This window comes from Notamacropus eugenii, chromosome 3 (genome assembly GCF_028372415.1).
Source record: "Notamacropus eugenii isolate mMacEug1 chromosome 3, mMacEug1.pri_v2, whole genome shotgun sequence".
NCBI classification, from domain to species: domain Eukaryota; kingdom Metazoa; phylum Chordata; class Mammalia; order Diprotodontia; family Macropodidae; genus Notamacropus; species Notamacropus eugenii.
This window is the reverse complement of record NC_092874.1, coordinates 49,700,942-49,728,888: the sequence shown is the minus strand read 5'-3', so window position 1 is coordinate 49,728,888 and position 27,947 is coordinate 49,700,942. Positions and strand designations below refer to the sequence as shown.

The 27,947-nt window shown below is 37.5% G+C and overlaps 1 protein-coding gene and 2 long non-coding RNA genes across 16 annotated transcripts in view; 1 reads left to right on the top strand and 2 right to left on the bottom strand.

Moving 5' to 3' along the window:
* LOC140530919 (uncharacterized) overlaps nt 1–27,947 on the bottom strand; it is a 949,813-nt gene that overhangs the window by 717,458 nt on the left and 204,408 nt on the right. The window lies entirely within an intron of this gene.
* Nucleotides 1–27,947, top strand: part of LOC140530911 (A-kinase anchor protein 9-like) — a 100,173-nt gene that overhangs the window by 44,589 nt on the left and 27,637 nt on the right. For 7 of the 11 annotated variants that reach the window (XM_072650043.1, XM_072650042.1, XM_072650037.1 and 4 more), the window contains 5 exons: nt 2,741–4,420; nt 18,865–19,015; nt 24,140–24,349; nt 25,324–25,362; nt 26,588–26,823. In XM_072650043.1, coding sequence (XP_072506144.1) covers nt 2,741–4,420; nt 18,865–19,015; nt 24,140–24,349; nt 25,324–25,362; nt 26,588–26,823 — 2,316 coding nt within the window. The remainder of the gene's footprint in view (nt 1–2,740; nt 4,421–18,864; nt 19,016–24,139; nt 24,350–25,323; nt 25,363–26,587; nt 26,824–27,947) is intronic. The other 4 variants (XM_072650036.1, XM_072650041.1, XM_072650040.1 and 1 more) reach the window with 2 other exon arrangements.
* On the bottom strand, nt 204–15,662 carry LOC140530925 (uncharacterized). Its single transcript, XR_011976174.1, has 2 exons — nt 11,650–15,662; nt 204–6,097 (listed from the first exon to the last, which is right to left on the bottom strand). It is a non-coding gene; the product is annotated as an uncharacterized lncRNA (long non-coding RNA).

Genomic DNA, 27,947 nt, shown 5'->3' with positions numbered 1-27,947 from the left:
ATCCATGCTAATTAGGTGTTATAAGCAGATTACATTAAAGGGAAACTGAAATTAATAATGTTTCTATGTAGACTCAGATTTCTGACCCTGTTAGTATTTTACCTAAGAAGATCCCTGTATTTTCAAGGCATATTGTGAAATTCTGAAAAAAATTCTCAAAGCAAAATTTTAATTCCCTTTTAAAAAAAATCAAATGTCACTTATTTGCTGAAAAAAATCAAAACAAAACATTTATTAAAGTCCTTTTTCATGCCAGGTGCTGTGATAGGCACAAATAATATGAAAACAAAAACCAAACAATCCTTGTCATTAAGGAGATTACATTCTCTTTGGGGGAGAAATGTGAAAACTGATGAATACAAAATATGTCCAAAATAAAGAAAATACAGTTTCCAGAGGTAGGTGGAAGTCATCAAGACAAGGCTTGTTGAGGGCATCTCAATGGAGCTAAACTTGGAAAGAAGTCTGAAGCTACGTTGAATGACTTTTAGCCATGGAGGGCAGCCTCTGCAAAGACACAGAGACAAAAGCTGGAATGTCAAGTATGGGGAACAGCAAGCAAGTCACTGAGCTAGAAGGTAGAGTGCGAGAAAGAGGTGGCAGAGGAGTCTAGAGGCATTAGAGAGCCGCTGGACCTTTGTGAACAGGGGAGGAACATGGTCAGAATTGTGTTTTAGGCATACGATTAGGGAGGAGACTGGAAGTAGGGAGACCAGTGAGGGAGACATTGAAATAGTCCTAGTGAGAGGTGAGGAAGGCCAAAACTGGGGTGGGTGTGGTGTGTAGAGGAGAGAAAGGGACAAATCCAAGCAATTCTGTGTAGCTACAATCCATAGTACTATGCACTTAATTGAATATGAGCTGTGAAGATGAGTGAAGTATTAAGAATGATACCATGCTTAAAAAACTAGCTGGCTGGAAAAGAGAATTTATGAAATTAAGCAATGATTATATGTAAAAAGCCCAGAAATCACTGGAAATCATTGACATAAATGCTAGAGAATGAAGCAATGATCAGGAGAAGTCTTGATATTTCAATATAGCTAAGGAAGGCATATCAGGACCAAAGTGCCACATTTGGAATTGCCATACAGACATTTTGCTAGTGTTATGTGAAAAATACACATACACTGGTGAGTATAAAGCTAAATGAAACCACAGTCCTTGTATTCCACAAGCTAAGACCCCAGTAAAGGGAGATACCACCAACAGAAAGAACTATAATAGTAGTATAAGTAGAATGTGATTTGTGCCAGATGAAGAAAGTGGAAGAATTGTTATATAATATTAGAGAAGCCGAGAGAGAAGCCTGCACAGAGAAGATTGAGTTTGCCCTGATCTTAGAAGAACTGGAAGTATTCCAATAGGTAGATACAGAAAGAGAGTATATTCCAAGTCAAGTCAAATCAATAAGCATTAATTATATGCTTACTAGATGCCTGTCACAGGTGGAGTGAACACCCTGAACAAGGAGAAAGGCACATCTGGTGAACCATTAGTAGCTCGCTAGAGCAAAGCCAGTGTAGAGGTCCAGTGGGGCGAGGTCACATTATAGAACTTGAACTTTATTGGGTAGTCAGTAGGGAGCCATTGAAAGTTTTTAAGCAGAGAAGCTGAAGTCATTAGGAAAAAAAGGAATAGAAACAAACATGAAGAACCTACTACGTGTCCAACACTGGGCTAAGGTCTGCACAAATGTCATCTCATTTAAGAAGGTCTTTACAGAGATTTTTCTGCCAGCAGTACGTGGGGCTATTCAAGTCAGGAAACTATGTAGGTAGCTTTGGGGATTAATTTGCTTAACACATATTTATGAAGTGCGTACATGACTAATCAGCCCAACAATAATACTATGTGCCAGGCACTGACTGTTCCAAGTATTTTACTATCAAAGGAGATTATATTTGTAAAGTGCTTAGCATACATAGTGCCTGGCACTGGCACATAGCAGGTACTATAAATGTTCATAGTATAGTGGTTATATCACATCTTGAACTATTCTCAGTTAACTAGTATTGATTTAATGAGTTTACTGTATAAAATTAATAAATGCAGAAGAGATACATCACTTAACAAGATCAACATTTTTGAAAGGTAAACTACATAAGTAGTAGTCCAACTCAACAAGTGGCTCATAGTCCATAAACCATGATGTCATCAGTTCTTATCAGGCATAGTTCTCCTTATCCATGACTCTACAACTTGAGTCCTGAGCTGGAGTCAGGAAAAAGTTCATCCCTGTCTCCAAATTTCCATTGAAACCAGAATTTTGAGGTTGGATTGCCAAGCCAGAATATGATAGTTGTCCCAGATTTGGCTTGGAGTTTTGCTGTATTAGGTGGCTTCTAGTTCCGCCGTACTGGCAAGGCATCAGGCATCTGTGAATACACTTTTTCTCCATCCTTTTCCGATGAATCACCTCTGGTTTACCAGCAAGATCTAGGTCAGTAGTAGATTTTGTCATTAGTAGTCATGCAGAATACAGATCTTCTTCATGGTTATGCTTATTGACCCCCTTCCTAACTGAATAATAGATGTGTATGCACATTGTTGATCTTTTAAGAAACTTCAGAATAAAAGTTTATCAATTTTAAACCTGTTATATACAAATCACATTATTTAAGGCAATTAGTATACTATAAAATGAAAGGAGAATGCTTTACTATCAAACCTAGATGACAGAGTTCTGAAGCTATGTGCTAAGTTGCCATCAATTAAAGATTCTCTCTCTTATTTTCAGAAGGAACAAAAAGATTCAAGTAAAAAGGAATTAGAGGAAAAAGATTCAGTCATGGAAGAGTTAAAAATAAAACTAGTAGAAGAAGAAGAAAACTCAGTTGAGCTGAAGGATAAACTCATTGCTACTGATAAATTACTGGGGGATTTCAAAGAACAGATTGTAGAAAAGGAGAAAGAAATAAGTAATATAAGACTAGAATTAGCGAATTCTGAACAAAAAGAAAGACAGCGTTCTGGTGAAATAAAACAATTAATGGGGACTGTTGAAGAACTTCAGAAGAAAAGTCGTAAGGAAAGTCAACTTGAAACTGAGACGGTACAAAGAATGGAAATACAGACTCAGCAGAAATTGGAGAAACTCCGAGTAGAGCTAGATGAAATGTATGGGCAGCAGATTGTGCAGATGAAACAAGAGTTAATAAAACAGCATATGTTTGAACTCGAGGAACTTAATGCACAACATAAAGGACAACTGGAAAATGCTTTAAAAACATGTCGAGATATTCCAGTAAATGAAAATCAAATACAGTTAATTAATATGGCAATTACTGAATTGAATCTAAAACTTCAAGATGCTATTTCTCAAAAGGAAAAAATAAGCAAGGAGTTAGAAATAATTTCAAGAGCAAAATCTATTTTGCAGAGTCAACTTGAAGACCTTTTTGAAGAATTAAGCTTTTCTAGGGAGCAGGTTCAAAGAGCTCGACAGACAATAGCTGAACAAGAAGATGAACTTAACGAAGCACACAAATTGCTTAGCGGTGTGGCAGATTTGAAAGCCCAGATCGTGTCTGCGTCTGAATTCAGGAAGGACTTAGAGTTAAAGCATGAGGCCGAAGTCAGCAATTACAAGATAAAGCTTGAAATGCTAGAGAAAGAAAAGAACGCTGTTTTCGATAGAATGGCTGACTCTCGGGAAGCTGAATTAGAAAGACTGCGAACTCAGCTGCTATTCAGCCACGAAGAGGAACTAACTAGACTCCGGGAAGGCTTAGAAATTGAGCATGAAATGAACATAGAAAAACTGAAAGATAACTTAAGTGTTCACGATAAACAACAGATAGAGGAATTACAGAAGGAAATGAGTCATGAGATGGAAAGCATCCAATTTGAAAAAGACAATTTAATAACGAAGCAGAATCAATTATTTTTAGAAATTTCAAAGCTGAGAGATTTACAGCAGTCTCTTGTAAATTCAAAATCAGAAGAAATGACTCTTCAGATTAAGGAGCTTCAGAAAGAGATTGAAGTACTCAGACAGGAAGAAAAGGAAAAGGGCACACTGGAACAAGAAGTGCAAGAGTTACAACTGAAAACAGAATTTTTGGAGAGGCAAATAAAGGAGAAAGAAGATGACCTTCAAGAAAAATTTACACAACTTGAAACTGAACATACCATTCTTAAAAATGAAAAGAAAACTCTAGAAGACATGTTGAAAATATATTCTCCCATTAGCAAAGAAGAAGGTTTTATTTTCATAGATTCAGTTAAGCCCAAATCTGAAGAATGTGAGTGGCAAAAAAAAATTGATATACTCCTAGAAGAAAATGAAAAACTCACAAAACAGTGCACGCAGCTAAACGAAGAGATTGAGAGGCAAAGGAATACATACTCATTTGCTGAAAAAAACTTTGAGACAAATTACCAGGAGTTAAGAGAAGAATATGCTTATCTTCTAAAGGTAAGATCTGATTTAGAGGACGGTAAAAGCAAACAGGAAGTAGAATATGAAATGAAGCTAAAGGCTCTTACTGATGAGCTTTATCATTTACAGAAAAGTAAGCCAGTTCTTTTAGTGAAAACTAAAAGTGCAGATTGTGAAAGTTGTAAAGATGACAAGTCTTTCACAGCAGAAATTTCTGAAATTGGTGAAGTTGTTGAGAAAGATACTACAGAACTTATGGAGAAACTTGAGGTGACCCAGCGAGAGAAATTAGAACTATCAGAGAGACTGTCAGATCTTTCTGAACAGTTCAAGCAGAAACATAGTGAAATTAATCACTTAAGTGAGGAAGTTAAATCTCTAAAGCAAGAGAAAGAACAAGTTTTAAAAAGATGCAAAGAGCTAGAAATCATAGTTGGCCATAGTCGAGGAGAACACATGGATGAGTTAAAACTTAAGCCATGCAACAGAGGGAAATAAAGATTCTGCAGCTCCTGTATTTAAAATAAATAAAGACTTTGATGAAGGGGCAAAGATCATAGAGATGAATATTAGAAAAGAAAGCGAGTAAGAATTGGTGAAGCCTGAGAAGAATTCTCTTTTGGCTCCCATGGACTCTGTGACTGACCAGTTGGCTAATGAGTCGTTAACATCATCTTTAGCTATTGCACAGAGTGGAAATGACCAGCTTCGGCAGGAACTCAGTCCTCTGAAATCTGAACAGGTTTGTTTACTGATTCATGTGTGATTAAGCTAGAAGAGGGAAAAACCTCAATTAGAAAATATTTTTGTTCTTTACAAAAATATAAATGAACATTCTGAAAAGAAGAATAAAATTAACCTTTTTCAAGTTATTCTCATTAGGGCTTGTAACTTATTTTTCAGGTAGATTTTAAATAGACAAATTAAATTATCCTAATTTTCTGTAATTGTTATATTGGATCCAAAAAACATTAAAAACTAACTAATGAAAACAATTTATATGTTCAGATAAAGCCAGAGGAAACATTTGACAGTTTATATTTTGCCAACTGTAATACTGTGAACATTAATCTAATTAATGAAAATTATTATAGAATGATATGGAAGTTACAAGTAGGATGATACATATTACTGCCTAACCAGGATAGATTTTTTTTTAAAAAAAGCATTTCTAGGTAATAAGGTCACCTTATGGTGATCTAATGATGAATCTAGAAATCAAGAAATTGATACCTGTGAGCTACTTAAATCTATAGAATATTTGATTATTTTAGAGATAGTGATGGTTTCAACTCACATAAATTTGTAGAGTGAAAGATTCTTAGGAGACAATACTTGTGTTCGAAGACCAACTGCTTAGATGGTCAGTTTTCTGACCATTGTAGAAGTAGCTCCCATCTCCTTACTATGGTTTAAGGAATGGATTGTTTTGGGTTTTTTTTGTTGTTGTTGTTAAGTAACTTAAAGGTGATCACTGGTTCAGAATGTATTAGAGCAAATTCTTTCACTTTGCCTCGTCAGTTTCCTTTTGACAACGTGGCTTACTCTACGGGCTGAGACCAAGGCCAAACCATAGACATTCAGAGATATTTCTTGCTACTTAGGGCTCTCAGCGTACTAGAAGTTGATTTCTTTATCTAGTTGTATTCCAACAAGCTGCAGAGAAGTTGCTGATCTGCATTGGTCGGGGAAGTTTCTGCATCCAAGAGATCACTGTCAATAGAACCATGGATTCAGAGTAACCAACAACTTAAAAATTATTTCAGACTATTTACCAACTAATGAAAATTCTACAATAGATGGCATGCATTTACAGAATGCTACTGCCTGCCTGGCATAGATAGGCAGATCGTTCAGGCTTTTTATGTAAATTTTTATTGTACAAATTCGAATTCTGAAAGAACTTTGCATTTCAGAAGAAATGTATGTTAATTTTGCTATACAGTACCATGCTTGGTCGCTTTCTCTCTCTCTCTGTCTCTCTCTATTTCTCTGTTTCTCTCTATCTGTCTCTGTTTCTGTCTCTCAGCTCCTTCCCCTTAGCTCAGCTCTTGGAGACCTCCCACTCCCCCCAAAAAAAACCTTTTTGAAAAGAAAAATCCTCTGAGTGAAGGCAGAACAGATGCCTGGAGATGCTACCACCACCACTGAATGGGGCTTGGCAAGATAGAGCTTTGCCCCACTGCTCCCACCTACTCATGTGTCCGGGCCCTGCATCTCTGTCTTCCATCTGTTTGAGCTTGAATACTTCATGCCTGTTCCTGCCCCACACATGTCACCCATCCTCTCCTGTCTGCATCCATGTCTGGCCGTCACATGTCTGCCCTCTGTGTGTTGTTTGTCTTAATATCAACCAGGCCCTCACGTGTTCCTCCTCCTGCTTTTACTTTTTGTCCCTGGCCCCTGCACGTCTTTGCACAGTGTGCCAGCCCCCTTCTTCCTTTAGTATGTGGCCACCTTCCTGCTTCCCTCTCTTCTTTCCTCACCTCTGCAGGCAAATTCACATCACATAAAAATGTCTTTACATAGAGGTTTGCAGAACAGTCTACTTATGTAAAATGAGAACTGTCTGTACTCAATTTATGAATATATTTCTTTAAGGTTTCTTCTACCTCCAGAATTCTTTGGCTTTCTGAATGGTTGTACTCAGTTTGATGTAAAGATTACAGAGTAAACCATTAAATATTCCTATAGAGGTTGTTCACATAATATTAACCTTTTTCACTGTTCATCTAAATGAAGTTTTTGGGTTTCCCAGGAAAGTGTCTGCCAGGTCCAGTCAGGCTAAAGTAGCTGTTCAGGTTAGATTGGAAGTGTCATGACTGAATCTGAATGTTTCAACTGCATCCTCAAGATATTGTAAAGACTCTGGAATTTCCCCAGATATTACTATAACCTAAATATAGTTCATCTTGGAATCTGTTTTGAATTCTTAGGAAGATGTGAAATAGTTATGATAGCTTCTGATTTATTCAGCTGCACTTCCAAGATAATCAGTAATTAAAATGATCTTGAACTTGATGCATATATTTGGTAGTTAAAGCAACACAAATCAACAGCCTAAATGAATGGGGTTTTTTTGCCTTCATCATATATTTTAATCTGGTTTCTTTGTAATAGAATATTTCACTTTGACTTTGGTTTTTTCACAATATATCTGAACAACCAGGAACCATTCTGAGGTGCTCTTTCGTTAGGTGCTGAACTCATATTCACAAAGAAACCTGAAAATGGAACTCTTATGGTCTTTTTCTAGACTCAGAGATATATCTCAAAATGTGAATAGAGTTAAAGGCACTTTGCAGGGAACGTTCGTACTGTGTAGAGCTTGTATTTAGCAGAGTGTGGAGAGCGTGAAGACAGACTATCGCTGTTCCTTACTGCGCATGAGACTTTTTATTTATAATAATAGCTGTGTTATTGGAAAAGAGACGTTCTAATACACGAACAATCAAGGTTATAAACTCCCTTGATTTCGCTGAAGGAGAGTATTGTGCATAAGATGAAGTTATTCACATGAAAAGAGGGAAGGTCCACACTGGCATGCAGTGTTCCACCAGGATGTTCTGTCTCTTTCCCAGTTCCCTCTAGAAGGCCTGCTCCATAGGCAGCAGACTTCCTTTCCTCTTAGATATTTTTCTCTCTCACCCCTTCCAGCTTCTACTTTTCACTGAGAGAAGATACCTCCTTGATGACAGCATCCCTGGCTGCCCTTTCACTCTCTGGTAGAGGGAGGGAAGTTGGGAGTACGCCTTGGTTCTGTCTTTACCACCGTCACTCAGTCACCTCTGCTCCTTTGTGGTGCATTCAGTCCAGAAACATCACCAAATCAGAATTCTAGTCACTGTGATCAACCAATGTCCAAGATATTCCCCTTCTTCCTAACTGAGTTCAGTGTCTGACTCATCGTCTTTTTTCCTCAAGTCTTGCCTTTATACTTGGGGACTTGAACATATATAGTGATACTCCAATCCCCCAACTTCACAGTTCCTCAACTTACTCATGTCTCATGACCTACTTCTCCACCCCACCTGAGCCATACCAAAGGGTCAAACTCCTGAACTTGTCATCACCCACAAAGGTTCCACTTCCATGTTCATGAATTCTGACATTTCTTTATCTGATCATAATCTGTCTTCAGTCCATTTCTCCCCTCTAACCCCAAATCTTTTTCTTTGATCATACTGTGACCTCCAGTCCCTGGCCTTCATCCCTGTAGGAGCTATGCTCTCCTCCCTTCCCCATCTTGACTCTTTAGTGAATCAGTTCAACTCTTCACTGTCTTCTTGCCCCCTTCACAAGTCACTAGACTTGGCCTGCCAAGCTTCAGCCTTTTATAGCCTCTACCATCCACTGCCTTCTTTTCTATGCTTGTGCTACTGAACAAAGCTGGAGAAAATCATGAAACCATGCTACCTTGGTCCACTACAGATTAATTCCCTAAATTCATCTGGGCCCTGTGTTGCTACAAGGCAGATTCTTTTATACTTTCCTAATTAACTTGCTATCCCATTTACCACAGTGGTTTTTCCATACCTCTCCATCCGTCCTTAAGCCTCTCTCAGTCCCTCCTCTCCCTACACTCTTGGCCCAAAACACATGCATATAATATTAAAGTATTCTATACTATATGCTATGCATTATATTATATACTCTACTATCAGCATAAAATCCAAAGTGCTTTTATGATTCCCTGAAAGCTATGTATGGACCAAAAACCTATGGTGTATCACAACTGCTCAGTGCTGATGGACTCATATTGATTAGTGATAAGGACATGATCCTAGAGAGATGGGCTGAACACTTCCATTGTGTTCTCAACAGAACATCATCAATCAGTGCTGAGTCCATTGACTGTTTACCTTAGGTTGAAAATCCCTCCTTAGCTGAACTTGCAACTGAAGAAGAGGTTTTGAGGGCCATTAGGCTCCTTTTTGTGGCACAGCACCTGGTGCTCATTCTATTCCAGGTGAGATCTATAAGGTAGGGGGACCATTGCTCATGCAAAAGCTTTTTGAAATTTTCTAGGTTATATGGCAAAAGGAAGTTATCCCCCAGGAGTTCAAGGATGCCTCCATTGTCCATCTTTATAAAGGTAAAGGGAATAGATTGTCCTCCAACAATCACAGAGGTGTCTCTCTCTTAGTCATTGCTGGCAAGATTCTTGCAAGAGCCCTTCTTAATAGGCTGATCCTTCACCTGGAAGATGGTCATCTATCTGAGAGTCAGTGTGGCTTCAGAAAGGACTGAGAAACAGTCGATATGGTGTTTGCTGCCTGACAACTCCAGGAGAAATGTCAGGAGCAGAACAGAGGTCTGTACACAACGTCTGTGGATCTGACCAAAGCCTTTGACACTGTTAGTCATGAGGGCTTATGGAAAATCATGTCATAATTTGGTTGCCTGGAGAAGTTCATCAATATTGCACGTCAGTTTCATAGTGGCATGTTTGCCTGGGTTCTGGATAATGGACAAAGCTCTCATGCCTTCGCAGTCACCAAGGGAGTGAAACAGGGCTATGTGCTTACTCCCATGCTTTTTAGCATGATGTTTTCAGCCATGCTGACAAATGCTTTCAGTGAGGAAGAACACGGCATCAAGGTCAACTGCCATACTGATGGTAAGCTCTTCAATTTGAAAAGGCTACAAACCAAGACCAAAGTGGAGGAAGTGTTGGTGCATGATTTTCTGTCTGCAGATGATTGTGCACTCAGTGCAGCCTCTGAAACTAAGATGCAACAAAGTATGGATCAATTCTCTACTGCCTGTGCTCATTTTGGCCTAGTAATTAACACCAAGAAAACACAGGTGCTCCCTTAGCCACCAGCACACCATCCCTAGGTGGAACCATCGATTACAACAAATGGAGAAGTTTTGAATGCTGTGGATAAGTTCACTTACCTTAGTGGTGTACTTTTCAGGGATGTACACATTGACAATGAAATTGATCCATGCATTGCCAAAGCTAGCTCAGTGTTTGGGAAGCTCAGACAAAAAGTTTGGGAGAGAAGAGGTATTAGATTGACTACCAAACTGAAGGTCTACAGAGCCATTGTGCTGACCTCATTGCTATATGCCTGTGAGACATGGACGGTCTACAAGCACCATGCCAGGAAACTGAATGACTTCCATTTGAACTGTCTTAGGAAAATTCTGAGAATCACCTGGCAGGATAAGGTACCAGACAACATTGAAGTCCTTGCTTGAACTGAACTGCCAAGCATTCAGACTATGCTTCAGACAGTACAATGCTGATGGGCTGGCCACGTTGTTCGAATGAAAAATGTGTGCTTGCCTAAAAGATTATTTTATGGAGAACTCGCACGGGGCAGGTGATCACATGATGGTCAGAAGAAGCAATACAAGGACACCCTCAAGGTCTCTTTCAAGAACTTTGGATTTGACTGTGCAACATAGGAAACACTGACATAGGACCGCTCAGCATGGAGTGCCCACATCAGAAAGGGTGGTGTACTGTATGAGCGAAGGAGAATTGAGACAGCACAAAGTAAACTCAGGAGGCACAAATTTGGAGTATCTACCCCAAATGTTCACCCGGACTATCTGTGCCCAACCTGTGGTAGAGCATTCTGAGCTTGGACTGGTCTGATCAGCCACAGTCAGACACTGAAACCTGAGTTTATCATGGTGATGTCATTTTGGTCCACTTTGAGAACAAAGGATGACAACCAACCTACCAACCAACCGTACGCTAACACATTATATTATATGCTGTATTGTTTTAAGCTACTAAAGCATTTTTTATAAAGCATATTAAAACAGCACAGAGACTTTTGGGATACCCTGTGCAAGTGTCTGTGCTCTTCCAGGGTTTGATAGGTATGTCTTTCTTTCACTGGATGAGTTAACGAATGAGTTTTTACTTTAAGAAGATAGATGATGATTATAGCATGAGTATCAAGATAGAGAATTAATTTACATCTTAGAGGCTAATGACTTTTATTATATGTAGTTGTTTTGTATCCAGCTCCATGTAATAATTAGCTATTATAATATAGTCCTGCTGGATTTTGCCCAGACTAGCTAATTATAGGGTCAGGCCTATTTGAAAACAGTAAATCAGAGGCTATGTAATTAGCATACAGTAAAGACTTCCCTCACACTAGCAGAAAAGTATCTTTTTAAGAAGCTGGGTTTTTTTTTTTTAATATAGAGTGTTACTCTTCCTTGAAAGGTGATCTTTTTTGGTGGTAAGCTTTGGATGCAGCTTTCACAAACTGAATGAACTACAGGTAGCTACTTACTTTACAGGAGTAGTTTTCCACCCACAGATGCTTTTCAGAATTTTAGGACCAAAGATGATAATCTTCCAAGTGATGTCCTTAGGGCCTGGAGAAATTAATGAATGAGCTGTTTACTCCTACAGAATGTTTCCTTCATTATCTGATAAAGTCTTTAGAGTTTTACTGATTCCACATCTGAGAAAAATGTCATGTGACCCATTAAAATAGTCAACAGTTTTGTTTTCTCAGAAGGGAGGGTATTTCTGAAAATGAGTGAGCTACATAATGATCAGCTATTGAGTTGTTTGCTTTTTGAAAAGCTTAGATAGAATTATAGCAAACAGAAAGTTTGTATGGTCCTCCTCCCACTCTGGTGAGCATTAGTCAGAGTTTTGGTTGTGCTCTGTGTGCAGGATTTGGCCTTACAGTTAACCAGTTTGGAAGGTTAGTAGAACATCAGCCACGTGAAACCCCCAAGAATCCAGTCATCCTCTCTCACTGCAGTTTGTTGTGTTTTATATTTTAATGTGTTTTATACATACCCCTTACTGTTTAAATAGAATGTACTTAACAAACTTGAGCCTTGTTTGATTCAAAGTTAATCAAGTATTTCTTAAGTGCCTACTGTGTGCCTTTGCATTGAGCTTATATGAGATAATAAATACATGTAAAAATACACACAGCACAGATATAAGTTTGTGAAATTCAAGGTAGCCTAGGTGCTTCTGTGCTTTTCGTTGCCTCTAAGCATTCTCTTTCGCTTTGTAAGGTTACCTAATACTTTTAATTGCCATCAGCATTATGTGTGCCTGAAACAGAGTTTCAAATATAAATACATTCATTTCAGTTTCCTGCTTCTATAAGCTCCTTGAGGTCAGGGATTGTTTTATTCTTGACATCTGAAGGCCTGGCACCTAGCACAGAGTATATAATAGTAACCTAATAAATGCTTATTAATTAATTGATTTAATGCTTCTATGGGTTTGAAAACCAGTGAACCAAGCCTGTTTTGTCATATATATCATCATAAAAATGCTCTTCTCTAAGATCCTAAAGTACATGAGCTTTAATGTACGTCCTCTGTAGCATCTATTTTGACTTGTACCTAGTTTGCTGATTTGCTGATTCCTGGTTGCATTCAGGGTAGTCAAGGTGGCTAAATAACAAGTCACAGAGGAAATGTTAATCAATAAGAAGGGGTTTGCAGTTCTGCACTTATTTTCACAAAGAACAGGAAGAGCAGGGCTAGCTTCTGAATAGTGTAACAGTCAGAGAAAACCAATCACAGAGGCAGCTCGAAAAAGTGGGAAGAATGTTGGACGTATCTCAGCTCTGCTGCTGTCCACCTAGGAAGCCTTCACCTCTCTGGGCCTCAGTTTCCTCATCTGTAACCTGAGCTAACTACATGAGCTTCGTAGCTCTTCCCAGCTTTAACTGTATAATCAGTCCTGTTCTCCAAGGAATGCCGTTTCCAGTCTTTTGACTGGAGAGTACCATCTGTAATGGTCCTATGAAAAGGTGTGCTTTTTCAGCCATATATCTGTCTGATCCACCAAGAAATAATTTCACTTATTTGATAACATTGAACAGTTTTAAGAAGATTCACTAATAACTGTAGCATCTAGATGTTGTTTTGCTAAAAAGCCAGTTGACAAGCATTGGGAATGGCAAAATTAATTCTCTGTCCATGCAACAGATTTTAATCCAGACAAATTCCACAGCAGGCCATGTTGAGAACAACAGACTCACTTGAAGAAGTTGAAGGTCATCTGCCTTTAGACTCTGGGTCAGATACCCCACTCCAATTAAAAATCTCCTTCCACTACCAAAAAAACTCTCCTTGAGGTATTTGGGGATTTTCCTTGCTTATTCAACGTCTAATAAAACAAAGATACCCATTAATGGAATTTGTAAGTGGTATTGAATTTTATTAGAGCCATCTGCTTGCCTGACTAATGCTTATTGTATGTGAGAAAGAATTGTCAAGTTCAAGATAATTTGATAGTTGCCTCAGAGAAGATACTTCAAGAATGTCTTTTGTTTAATCTAAACTCTTTTCACATTGAAGATATCATTTAATTTTTAATGTACTTTTTGAAAAATTGAAAGTGGCTTGCTAGAGTCAGTATTCATTTTAGAGCCCCTAATTACACTGGTTCACACCTGTTGTGTCGTTATGCGCTGTTTCACAGAGTGCACAAACTGGATTCACTTCAGCAGCTGGGTGCACTGTGCACCTTCGTTTTTAAAACAAATCTTAGTGAACAAATGTGAATTTGGTGAACAAATCTTAGTCTATATATGTTTGAATATGAAAATGGTTTATGGTTGAGCCATTTACTTTTATCAACTAACTGCTCAAGAGGATGGATCTTGTTTGTCAGTGAAATGTGAGGTAGAATGTCAGTAAAATTTCCCCAAATTAAATAATGGGCATGCTACAGGCTTTGAATAAGCTCTTTGATAAAATGGTCCCATGAATTCAGTGTATATGTCTTTTAGCTTTTTAACGTAGAGAAAAATGACCAGATTATTTTACAAACACAAACTTGTGTAAACACCTTTTGCAAAGCTCTGACGTGGTCCTTGGATCCTGTTAGGCTGGCTTCTTTGTGGGCGTAGTAATTCAGATTCCACCTTCTGGTTCACCTAGAGGTAAGGACATTAAAACCACTCCCTCTGCCTTGAACTTTTCCTGAGGGAACATTGACTAGAAGAATTCTTTTGCATAGCCCGATGGCCTATTTGAGTAACAATTCAGAAGAGCTTTTCCTTTTGAACCAAGTCAAGCAGCCAGAACCAAGATGAGCTACACTTCTCGTCCTTTGCTTCTATGGAGATTTCAAATGTTGACTTTCCCTGCCAAGTTGTGCTTGCGTCTCTTGCTTTTTGCACCTTACAGGGTTGGTGCCAATATTTATTGCTTTGCTGACTAGCTGCTTCTGGTCTCGTTCTTTGGCTTTTCAAGGATTTTATCACTTGTGAGAAGAATGGCACTCATCTAGTTTTTGAAAAGTGAGGTTATGTTGGACCTTTCAATTGCTCAGGTGCGTTCATTAATTGTCGAAGATTCACTGCCTAAGACAGTGACAAGGAGACTTTTTTGATGCTGTCCTGGTGTTTATCTTCAGAATCTCGGAGAGAAACCCTCTTTAATCAACCGTAGGTAGCCAACCTGCTTAGTCAGTCAAACAGATCATCAGTGACTCCGTCTCTAGAATGGATTCCTATAGAACTTACTGGGCCTCAGATACCCTCAGTGGCTTGTGGTTGGAAGAGCAGGATGAAGACATGTATGAGGTTGAATCGCGAGTGCCTTTACCAGATCCATTTCCTCTCAGTGAACAGCTGGATGAAAATAATTCAATCGTTGTTAACACTTCTATTTTTCATTTTAGTAATAAAAGAAATGGGCATATAGTAAAGCTCATTTCTAAAATCTGCTTGCCTACCCCACCATACTCAGTAATACTGAAATTATTCCTTGGTGATTCTGAGTTTGTTTTGGTTTTTCGTTTATATCATTGCCATTCAGCTTTAGGTGAATTAGGTTTGGGTGACTTTCAGTGACCTAATGGGTGAGTGTGCTCTGAATCTGAGGAAAAATAGACTGGTGTAACTGTTCTCCAGTTCAAGTGACCTACTAGGCACTTTCTGGAGAAGTTTACTGTGGTTGGCCTTAGAAAAAGTTGTTCAGTCTATGAAATGATAACAGGAGTCAAGGGGTGTATTTTTTAAATTAAATTTTATTTAAATTTTGAACTTAATCTTCAACAGACTTTTCAGTATACCAAAAAGAAATAAGCTTGTATACGAAACTATGAATTTATGTACAATTGTGTTTTCTTAAGAAATAAATGTATCAAATTTAACAGTGTAGTAGTAGAGCTGTTCCATTTGTTTATGCCACCCCTTTTGGCTTCCTTCAGTGCATTTATTGAAAATGTCTTAATTAGATTATCTTTAAATAAAGAAATTTTAATAATTTTATCTAATTAGATATTTAATTATTTTATCTAATAAGATTAATTAGAAAAAATTCTATGTGGAACCTTTTCTATTTTAAAAATACTTAATATACCACTGTGAGAAAATATTGTGCTTTCTTTACAGGAAATGTAACATCATTATACAGTAAGTATTTCTCATAAGTAATACTATATATTTAGTATTTTTGCCTTAAGTTCATTACTGCTAAAATAGATATTTTGATCACCCCTCCATGTTCTTTAATGTGACATAAACCACATTCTTGTGAAGTTCAGGGCTTAAACTATAATATACTTAGCTAATATTTAACAAATGTTAACCACCCAAGCCAGGTGGCTTTCAAAACTTTTATTATCCTTCCTGTAACTTATATTAAAGTGACAGTGAATTTTGTCAGGGATATTGAAAACGCTCATTTAAAGTTCAGTAGTAATTCACAAATTCACTAAGTATTTTTTTAAAATATTTAGGTGAAAATGTTTAAGATTTGATATTATTATGCAAAGTAGTAGTAAATCATTTCAACTAAAGTGTATCATATCACACAGTTCTCATAAACTGAAATATTGCTTCTTTTAGAAAAGATTTTATGACTTTATAGGACAAAAGGAAGATAGCAAGAAAGCTGGAGGGCAACTTAGAGGTCACCCTCCCCAACTCCATCACTTTATATATTAGGACAGTTGAGGGTCAGAGAAGTTAAGGAACTTTCCCAAAATTGCATGGATTTTAAGTGACCTGTGACTTCAAGCTAAATGGCGTTTGTACCATATCACACTACCTTCTGCTCTGTTTTTATTTTATTAAATACCTTTTACAGCAAATTAGTTTGGCTATAAGTAAAACTTTGTATTTTAAATGGGAAAATTAATTCGTTATTGGTAATTTTATAGTGTCATATTGGATTTAGTAAGGCTTACTTATTTTTTTAGCCAAAATCTGATTTAATATAAAACCTAAGTGTAGTTATAACCAGAGTTATTTTAAAGCATGTGTATCAAGTTTGTGTTCTCTTGACTTATTCTGTAAAATTGAAAAGAAACAAATAAACAAAAATCTTGTGGCTTAGCTGGTTTGAATTTTTAACTGCTTTCTAAGCAAACGCAACGTAAATTACAAGCAAAAGTCACAGAAATAGGTGAAATCAATCAATGTTATTTAAATATTCATAAAGAGTATTATCAGGGCAAGCAAGCAAATAAGCAAACTTGGAACCTTATAGCTTGAGAGAGGCTCCTTGGTCTCCAAATTGCAGTAGCTCTGGTGCAGCTACTGGGTCTTGCTCTGGTAGTTTGCCCACATTTGGGCAATTATAATCTGGGCTAACATTTCCTAGAAGTGTCCCAAGTAGACGAAGATAAAGGACACAGCACCACATAGTATAGATAGATTGTATGCATCTTTTAAGGACAAAACTATTTAGCTGAAGGTTAGCATGGTTTTATTTTTTTCAAGACAAATTAATAAGGAACTGAAATGAGCTGATTTTTTCCTTCTTTACCAACTGAAAAATAAACAAGTTATAGTCCATTAATATATTAAACTTGTCTGAATACTGGTGAGCTCCACCTAGCCACCCAGCAAGTACTACTTGTTCCTGTTGGGTGTACTGGAGCATGTCTTATGCTTTTGCCAAAGATAGTACAAGTAGCTGAGAACTCACTCCCCTGAGGAGGTAGCCTGGCCCCCAGCTCATATGGGCTCACATTTGGAGCTTTTATCCAAACAAAATTTGCTTCTCCCCCAATCTGTTTCAGAGCCATTCGATCCTACTGTTTGTTTTCCCATAGTGGAAAAGGAGGTAAGGCTGAATGTTCTACCTTTTTCTGTGTGAATACGAGGGTCCTTGATTTAGATCCTGCTTTTATTATCCGCTGTTCTCCACCACTTTGTAATGGAGTGGCATAAACTGGAGAATGGAGAGATTGTGATTTGAAAGCAAATAGGAGCCATGTGTTTCTTTGTGGTTCTAGTTGCTGAACTACCAAGACCAAAGCATTCTCTGTTGCTAGTGGAAGTGTATTGTGGTGTTCCTTGAGAGGAGGGTAAGGCACAGGCCTCCCTATCTAAGCTAACACTCCAGAGTAGATCTCATACTGATTCATTTTCCCAAGTTGTGAAGGTCTGTAAAGAAAAAAGGTGTGGGAAAAACTGCAGAGTTAACCTTTTTTGATCATTGGGAAGAAAACCAGTTACTTGGATCAAACTTGGATGTGATTTCTTAAGTGTCAAACTGTTATTCTTGGAGGTTTCCTTACTTGCATGTTGGGTGTCTGGGTATTTGTTGCCTTCCTGTCTATTTATCTCTTTGTTTTTGAATAGCCATTTAACAAGCCAGACCCTTAGTATGCTAGGCCATTGCGTTTTTCCTAATGGGGCATTTCCTTTATCTGGAATGCCTGACGGGACTGTTGTTCCAGGAATTCACTGGAGTTGGTTTAGGAGGGAAACCAAAGCCTGGATGGGCCTTGGGGTACAGCTCTAAAGTTTTCCACCTTGGTGACATTCAAACCCTTGTGTACCTAGATTCTGACTTCCATGGTGCCAGCACTGTATGTGTGAAATCACTCTATCTGTAGTGGAGAAGCTGATTAAACAATTATGTCAGTTGTTAAAAAAAAAAAACATTGGACTTTAAGTCAGAAGACCTGATTTTGAATCTGAACTTAAACTTAGCTTTGTAACTATATGTAACTATATGCAATTGAGTTGGTCTAGTGTGTCAACACAGTTTCTCTGAGTTACAAGTATAATCCCCTCTCTGTTCCCACCAAGCAGACCAATTATATAAATTCAGTGTCATAAAACATACAGATGGAGCATTTATTTACTGTGTTTACTATACACTAAGTATTATGTTAAGCAGTGGGAATACAAGTACATGTCCTCAAGGATCACACACTCTGATGAGAGAAGACAGCACAGAACAGGGTCCCTGTAATTTCTACATGCTAATAATAAATAACATTCATTGAAAGGATTTAAATAAAAGACTGATTTGACTAATTAATGCAAATTTCTTAGGCTTGTCTTTTTTTATTGATATCTCCTTTTAATTTATACCAAATTATCCTGGGATTCATTCCATATAAATTATAATAAAAAAATAGAGTAAGGCTGTTCTTCACTTTATTTTTAAGCATGAATTCTAACTTTTGCCTCTGAGAGGCAAGCATGCATTTAATTTCCTCAGTTTACTTGTTATGCAATGAATTGCTCATCAGCGCAACTTTTCTCCTAATTTAGCTTGAACACGCCAAAGTCACACAGACAGAGTTGGTGTGCGAGTCTTTCAGGCGGAACAAGAAGACCTCAAAATTTCTGAAATTCCAAGAGCCAGTCAGTGAAGAGCAGAAAGCCAGGGAGCATCTGGACTCAGAACTGGGCAGAACAGAATGTGAGTTCTAGAGAGGTTTGGGGGTGTTGACACGTAGTGTGATGCACATACTGGGAGGCTTGGCTTTGCTCACCAGTTATTGTTTAGCTCACTCTCCTAAATGGATGAGGAGTAAAATGTAAATTAAATGAAATTATGGAAAACTGTAAACAGTTAGGTTTTATGAAACGTTGTTATGAATTCATGTGATGTGACATTTTTTTATGATTATTAAATTCTTATGACCAAAGTTGAGAAGTTTTTCCTAAAGCATGAAGCTAGAATTTTATCTCCTTCTGGTTTGCAGAGGTGTTTCTAAAAATACAAGACTTATTAATTAAATCTTTAACTTGTATTAATAAAATGGCCTCATTTCATTCTATAAAATCTTTTCCCCAGATATGTTAGCCGTGCATCTCGTTGTTTAAGCAAAACAGTGTTAATGAATACTATAAATATCCACATTTTATATGGTCAAAGATAAATTTTAATTTATAAATTATAATTTATAATTTATATGTATAAATATATTATATAAAATCCTATAAATTATAATTTATAAATTTTAATTTGAATATTTATTTCAGTGCCTTCATGACCTATTATTTATTTATTCTGGTCCATTGGCCAGAATGTGCATCAGTGGGTGGAAGTTGTGTACATGTTAATTTTAGCTTGATGGAAGACAGAGGTTTTTAAATGTTCTCAGTTCATGGCACCTTATTGTATAAGTAACTTTTTTATGGCATCCTAGGCCACAAAATATATCTTACAGTTCTGGTTATTAAGTAATTAGGTCCAAACAACTTAATAAGTATTTACGTCCCAATAATGTAGTGGCCTTTTGAAAAAATAATATACAGAAATTGAAGAAAAAATATTTTTCATCTATCCTTAAAAAGCCACAATTACTAATGAGATGTCTGCACCTGTTGGGCTCTGAATTACTTCTTAAACCTTGGAATCAGATTGGACACTACCATTTTCATTTTGTGTTCCACAATGATTTTCTTAAGGTGCTTGCTTTTTATCACAGCTTTTTATGCACTGAAAATCCAACTTGAAACAATAGGATCTCATAAAGGAGGTTCAAGAAGTTGCTGGCATTGCTGAAAGTACAAGTGAATAGAACCGCATCTCAGACATTTGAGAACATCATGGAGAGAGAGAATTGTAGTGCAGTCTACTTTGAACTAGTGGTTTGTGTGGTGTTCCCTGTGAGTTTGCTGTGGTGCCTTGGAATTCCATGGCACACAATTTAAGAACTGCTGATTTAGAGAATAATTTAGTGACAGTTAGAGCTATCCATAAGTGAAAAGAGCTGTCTCGGGAGTAGTAGATTCACGTTCACTTAGTCTTTAAGTAAAATCTGAATGACACTTGTCTGATATGATCTCCTCTATGTGGAGAGAGAGCAGGTCCTTTTTTAGGTGTTTTCACAATTTTCCAAGGAAGCTTAACCAGTATAAATCAGTTGCCACAGTGAGGAATCTAAAGAGCTTAAAGCCAACAAAGAGTTGATCTTCTTAACACATGGAGAAATAGGGTGGGCAAGACCTAGACCAGTTAGGATAAGGTCGTTTGTAAAATTTTGTGGATCATTCCACAGTTATCTCAAGAATCGTCAAAGATGAAACCAGGAGGACAATCACAATAAATGGAAAGATCTGTCAAGATATCTCTAACAAACTAATTTCTCTTTTAGTGAGAGCGGAGTCACCATTTTTGGCTCCCAGTGTGCTATATGAAGAGTAAGTAACTGGATGAGACCAAGTCTACCCAGAGAAGGTCTTCAGGCTGACTCACTGTCCAATCAGGACAAAGCAAATAAATGTAGTACTCTTGTCTGGCTCTTTTATACAGTTGGACGCACAGCTCAGAGAGGTAGTCCTGAAGGACATATGGCTAGGTCATATGTTGCAGTTGGACAGTAAACTGGCCCTAGAATTGAGTAGTAGATTGGATTTCCTTTCCATAACTCCCAGTCTTCTCTTTGAAACAAAAGTCCATTTTTTTAACACCCATATTTTTCTGCTGATTCTATTTGGCTATGGAGCATGGAACATCACAGGCTAAGAAATAAAATTGCGGGTTACTCCAAAGGGGCAGCACAAGAGAGGCATTTGGGGCATGAAGATTCTATAACACATCACCAGGACAGACACAGAAGCAAAAGCTGCATCTGTCATTGGACAGCAATGCCTACAGTGTCAAAGGAAGGCCCCTGCATGCTGGTAGATGCCCTAGGGGCTATGCACAATCCAAACCATTGGATGGAGCTCCTCTTTAATGTGACAGAAACTCCACTGAAGTATTGACATTTGAAGACAAGGAAACTGTGACTCCAAGAGTTTAACATGAATAATCCAGGGCTAGACAGATCCGGTATCTGCCTGTGAATGAACTCAGGCACTCTGACTCTCAAACCACTGAACGACCCTACCAGTATGTTCATTATTAGAGATCGATACATGGGTGGAGAAGAGACACAGGGAAGGGCCACAGAGAGAAAATAGTCATTTTCCCAGGAACATTTCATATCGAGAGAGGAATTAATACGGTTCTGTCTCTGCCCCTCCTCCTTCCTTTCTTCCCACACAGTACATAAATAAATTGTTAATCCCTATTTTGTAGGTGTGGAAATATTCTTAGCAAGGTAAAGTCATTTGACCTTGGTCACACTTCCAATAAATATTGAAACTATAATTTGTACCTGGGCTTTCTGGCTCTTAAATTCGGTGTTCTTTCTATTGTATATACTATGTTGTTTTTGCCTCTGAAATTCTTTTCTGTCCAAGGAACTGTGCAAATATTCTTCTCATTTTGCTATTTTGTAATACTGCGTCAGGTCACTTTTTCATGTACTACTGTGCCCACTGAATAATAATTCAAATAACACCTTTGGTTGTAACTCCATCCTCTCCTATCAAATCATAGATGACAGGTCTTACCAGATAAGCCTTCACATCCTCACATCCAGTGCCTTCTCTTTACTCACATCTGTTCATCACCTCTCTTCTCTTCCATTGATCTTCCATAGATGGTAGAGTTATATTTCCAAAACAGATCTCTGCTCAAAAAAAAAAAAACAAAACTGAATCCTCTAGGATAGAATGTTGATTGTTCTGCTTGGTGTCTAAAGCCCTTTACAGTCTGAATATGGTGGCATTGGATTGTGCAATAAGAAATTAGACACATGAGAAACTGAGTAATCTGAGATGTGTGTGAAGGAATACAGAATGATAGAAGGAAAGCAAGAAGGATAACATGTACACTGACTACCACAGTGTAAACCAAAAGAGGAATTAATTTTGCATTATTAAAAAAACTTCTGAGTAGAATGAAACATACTTCCTTCTTCTTGGTAGGGAGGCAAGGGCTGATTGAAACCCACATTATCAGATGTAGCCATGGTTAGCAGTTGCTTTTGCTTAACTGTTTTTCTTTGTATAAAAGAGTGTTCAGTTCCATAAGGTTGGGAGTTTCAGAAGGGAATGGTATTTCTAAAAATGATTGAATGCTTGTGGCATAGAAACAAAAGACACTAAGAAAACTTATTAAAAAAAAAAACCAACCCTGGTTAAATGAACAAGTGAATGAATGACTTGGAGTCAGGACTTCAGTTCGAGCCCTACAGCTGCAGGACAGTTTCCTCATCTATAAATTGTAGCTGCTAATCACATATTGATACTGAACTGCAAATCTCAGATTTCAGACTGGTCCAAGTCCTCCATTTTCCCTACAAGGAAATTAGATCCAGAAAAGACAAGGGACATGACCTCAGTCACATCAGGCGAAAGGGGCGGAGATGCAGTTTGGGGCCACATCCCCTAGGACAGACCCAGCCTCTTCAGTAGGTTATCAAAGTCTTCCAAAAAATGTGAGGATATTGATACTAATTGTACAAATTTTTCTTCTGTTTCTGCTTATTTCACCCTGTATCACTTCATTTAAGGTTCTCCATGTTTTTTTGAAATCTGTTTCTTTATTTCACAATAGTATTCCATCACAGTCATATATTACAACTCACTCAGTCATTGCTCGATTATGTAACACCTCTTAGTTTCCAGTTTTTTGTTGCCGCAAAAAAGCTGCTATAAATGTGTGAGAGAGTGTGTGTGTGCGTGCGTGCGCGCGCGCGCATGTGCCTTTTTTTGTCTTTGCTCTCTTTTGGGTATAGATACCTAGCAGTAGTATAGCTGGCTCAAAGGATATACCGACTTCATAATCTGATAGAGAATGAGATGAGCAAAACCAAGAGAAGAGTCTATACTGTAACAACAATAGTAGAAAAACAAGTTTAAAAGCACAGAAAATTACGACAAATTTAATGGCCATTCATGATTCTGGAAGACCAGTGATGAAACACGCTCTCCATGTCAGAGAGAGGACAGAGTTAAGGTGTATAATGAGACACACACACGTATCTATACATATACGTAATAGACTATATTTGCATTTATATTTCAATATAGACCAGGAAGGAATCTGTTCTGCGTGTCTGTGCACATTTGTTACAAGAAATGTTTTTCTTCTTCCCCCCGCCCTGCCCCCAGTGGGATACTGGATGGAAGGGAGAGAAATTAGACTTCTGTTAACTTTTAAAAGTAAAAAGGTGAGGCAGGTGCTGCACATGGGGAATGTGGCATGTGATGCACTTTTTAGATGACATCGTCATATTATTAGTTTTGCCTGATTGTTTCACTCTGTTAAACAGACCGCTCATGGAGTGAAGGTGATCTGCAATTATTCTTAATGTAAAAACAAAACACATCCATAAAACATTTTTTTACAATCCAGTATACTTTTCATTGGACCATACCCCCTCCTTGTTCCACCTGTAAATATAGTCCTTCTAAGTCTCCAAAAAGCAACATGTAAAGTGTGTGAAAGTAAACTGTTATTATGAGGGACATTTGTAAGTTAGAATAGCATTTAAGCACCAAGAAAAAAACCAAATAGCACTTTAATTACCATGTCAAGACATAAGCTTTTGATATTCTTAATAAACAATTCAGTATTATTTGAAATGGTATGTAGGCAAGTTTTAAATTGTCATGATACTGCATCAGTTCTTCTTTTGAAAATCCAGTGATAAAACCACAGGCTAAAACAATCCTGTTCTTCTGATAATTTTATTTCCAGACATCATTGGTGGTGAAGAAGAAAAAGCTCTTTTTGAAAGTGAATTTGAGGAAAAGGGTAACCTAATTGACTACCTTGCGGAGGAGTTGTTCTGTGTAGGTAGAAAATTAGAAGAGTTAGAAGAAGAAAAAGAGCAAATAGAGGAAGAAAGAAAACTTTTCTCTAGAGAGATAGCTATATGGAAAGCTGAAAAACTACAAGCTCACCAAGGTATGTATTATTTGGACTATTGTTTTATGAGATATGATATTTATATGCACATTCATTTTGAGTTGACTCACTTCAGTTTTCCCTTTGGTGGCTTTAGCACGTTACATTTGCTTTAAAGATGTTAGAGCATATTATTGGTATTATTAGTCAGTAGCTGGGATATAGCTATTTTTTTCCCCAGGTATCAGTAGGAAAGAATACTTCCTCCTTCAACTTTATGCACTTAACCCCAAGTGGAAGTTGCTGATAATGCAGAATATGAAAGAACTTGTGAAAAGTATATACTCTAATGGCAGAGAATGAAAAACAAAAATTAGTTGGTTACTGAGCAGTACTTCCTGACAAATGATGAGCAGTTTGGAGGGGTGAGATAGTTGATTGTAGAGTAGAGCAGAGTGAGAAAGTTAATGACTTCTAAAAGCAGGTTGCCACCTAGTTTAATCTGTTTTTAATAATAATAATTACAGTTAGAGTTCAGGGGTAAGGGTGAAAACTAATTATTTAGAAAACGTAAGTTTTTTGTGAGTACGGCATTTGAATTACTTGCAGTGAATTCCCAATTTTGTCTCTTTCAAGCTATGTCCATTTTACATTACAGATTACAATCAATTACAAATTTTGTGGCCCCACAAACTTCCTTAGCAATGTTTAAATAATGCTGAAATTTCTGACCTACAGTGAAGAACTGTTTGTGGTGTTGTGGTTGCTCAAATTAATGTATTGAAAAATTTCAAGTGTAATGTTGGCATTTTTCACATCTGAAGAACAAATCTGATGATGCCTTGTATCTAGTATGTGCTTAATAAATGTTGAGTGAACTAATGAGAAATATTTAGAATTTCCAAGAAAAGCTGCTAATGTCAGTGAACTTCAGTCTTGTCTTTTGCTTCATTTTCCCTTTTTATATTAACCCACTTGAAGAAGGGATGGTGTGTAAATTATTCTGCTTTTGTTTCCTTTTCCTTTTCTCTTAGGGCTAGTAGATGCTGCAGTCGATGCAGCACCAGAAGCAGGTGTGTTTGTGTACTACATAGCTGTCTTTAATCGGGTGATAGACTTACTTCCTAAAATTAAGTAAATAATGATTCTTGGACTTCCAACTAACCATTTCTCTAACTCTGAAACTTTGCTGTTGTATTTCACACTTAGTCTTTTCCTTTAACAAAAATTTTCTTACAGTTAAAAAGCATATTCCTTTTTTTGAAATTAACAAGAGATTCATATTCACCATCATCTTATTGTATTCATTTTTGAACAGTAATTAAGTTATTAAGTAATTAAGTTAAGTAGTTAAGTAATTACGACTACCTTAGTTTCATAAAACTTAGTGTCTCTTAACTTCCAAATACAATTAATATAGACAATTAATTACTTTTGCCAAGTGCTGTTGACATCGATTCGTGATAATTGTCTAAATGAGGAATTGGTTAAGTAGCATATAAGATGATGGCATCAGAAGAATCTTTGATGTGTAGTGAACAAAAGTTTTCTGGGGTTTTTTTGTGTTTATATTCCTTATTAACATCAGTAGTGTTTGCAGAAATAAAAGAAAGGGGGTCAGTGTCTCCAGCTTCCTAGCACTGACCACATTAATATCACAGATGTCAGTCAATGATCTGGTCTCTGGGCACCAGCATGACTTACATCTTTTCCCAGCAGAGGAGCTTTGCATTGGATACACACTTGCCAGTCCTCCCTTGCTGCACGTGAAAGGTAATTCAGGAATGGGTATCTGAAAAGGGACAAAATAGGAAATCTCATTGTAATCAAATCATTGCTCTTTCTATATTTCTCAGCGGTCCTACATAAAGGTTTATAGTATTGGTTCTTCAAATGAGGGACATGCATGGATATAAAAAATAGATTTTTGGATTGAGAACAAATTAACCACTTTGTGTAAATCAAGTGATGGTTTTTGCATTAGGTAACTTTGTCCTTTCCCTAGAGTAAAAACATATAACTTTGACTTTCTTTGCTTTTTTTCCCCATAAGAATCACCATTTAGTGATAGTACTCTTGTGCTTATAATGCTTATAATGATGATCTATGGTGGCATGATACGTGGTAAGTTTAGATATTCTGAATATTTTAAAGAGAAAAGAGGCTCATTGCCTCTTTTGTGTGTTTGAATTAAAATCCAGGTTTTCTGTTTCATGTGGTTTAATCCTGTACGTAGAATTGTGGTGTGCTCCATCATTAACTTGGTAACAAAACCTGCAGTGACTTTTCATTTGTTAGCAGAACTACTGGAAGAAACAGGAAGACTAGCGAGGGAAAAACTAGAAGTTCAGCGTCAAGCAGAAAAGGTCTGTGGTGACCTTCAGAAACAAGTGAAAGCTCTGGAAATAGACGTAGAGGAACAAGTCAGCCGCTTTAAGGAGCTGGAACAAGAAAAGACTACTGAAGTGATGGATCTGAGACAGCAAAACCAGTTCCTGGAGAAGCAGCTGGAGAAAATGCGGAAATTTTTAGATGTAAGTAGAAAGAAAAATGGAGGTGAATCTGCCTTCTTTTTTTGAAGATCTGGAGGATTTTGTCTTGGCAGTGTCGTAGATTTAGAGATGGAGAGAATGTGAGATCGCATCATTAATAGACCACTCCATTTTACAAATGAGAAGAATGAGGCCCAGGAACCTGTAATGACTGGTAGGATTACCCAGAACTGTGATTCGAACCCCTGGCTTCTCACTCCAGATCCAGCATTCTTTCCACTGCATCCAGTAGAATGACAGTTATAACCTTCCAGGTTCCAACCTTAACCTCATGACAGTTCATTCACACATGTGTAAAAATGGCTGCTTTTAAAATCTGCAGATGTTTTCTATATCAATTCAAAGTGCTAAGGGTTTTCAGCATTGAGAACAGTGCAGTACCGTTGGTGCCAGCAGTTGAACAGAGAAAAGTCCAGCGTAAAGGTGGTGGCACGTAAATAGTGACTCTTCTTCCAGGGCTGAGGCCTTTAGTAGCCAGTGACCCCACCAGCATCACGTCATGCCACTGGGAGATTTTCATGAAAAACATCCTAGTCAGGCGTGTGCTGGTTTGTGTTTTTTTTTACTTTGGGAAAATCCTTTAGATGCTTGCACAACCAGGTGTATGTCTGGCAAAATAAAAGTATGTACCTATAGTGCCCTTTGTGTACTATATAGGTTTTAATTTTTTTTTATTTTTCTTAAGGAAGAAAGAGGTATTGGGGGCTGTCCTGAAGGTTTCAAAATTCTCTTCTAGTCTATACTCCAAACACTTAAGTGTTTTAGAATTGACATATTACCAGATTAGAAATGTTCATTTATTCAGTATGCCTTTATAAAAGAATTCTTATTACCTTGCAGACAATTGATCCCAAGTTAATGTTATAGTGTTCCTCTTGTGCAGGAAATTAAATAAATTTTAAGAATATAGTTAGCAAGTTTTTTCACATTTTGTATTCTTTATGGAGGCAGCTGTTGGCACAGTGGATAGAGCACTGGGCCTGGATCCAGGAAGACCTTTGTTTAAATCTGGCCTTTGATACTTACTAGCTGTGTTACACTGGGCACGTCACTTGAGGATCTTAATACAGTGCCTGACATAGTGAGCACTCGATAAATATTAGCTG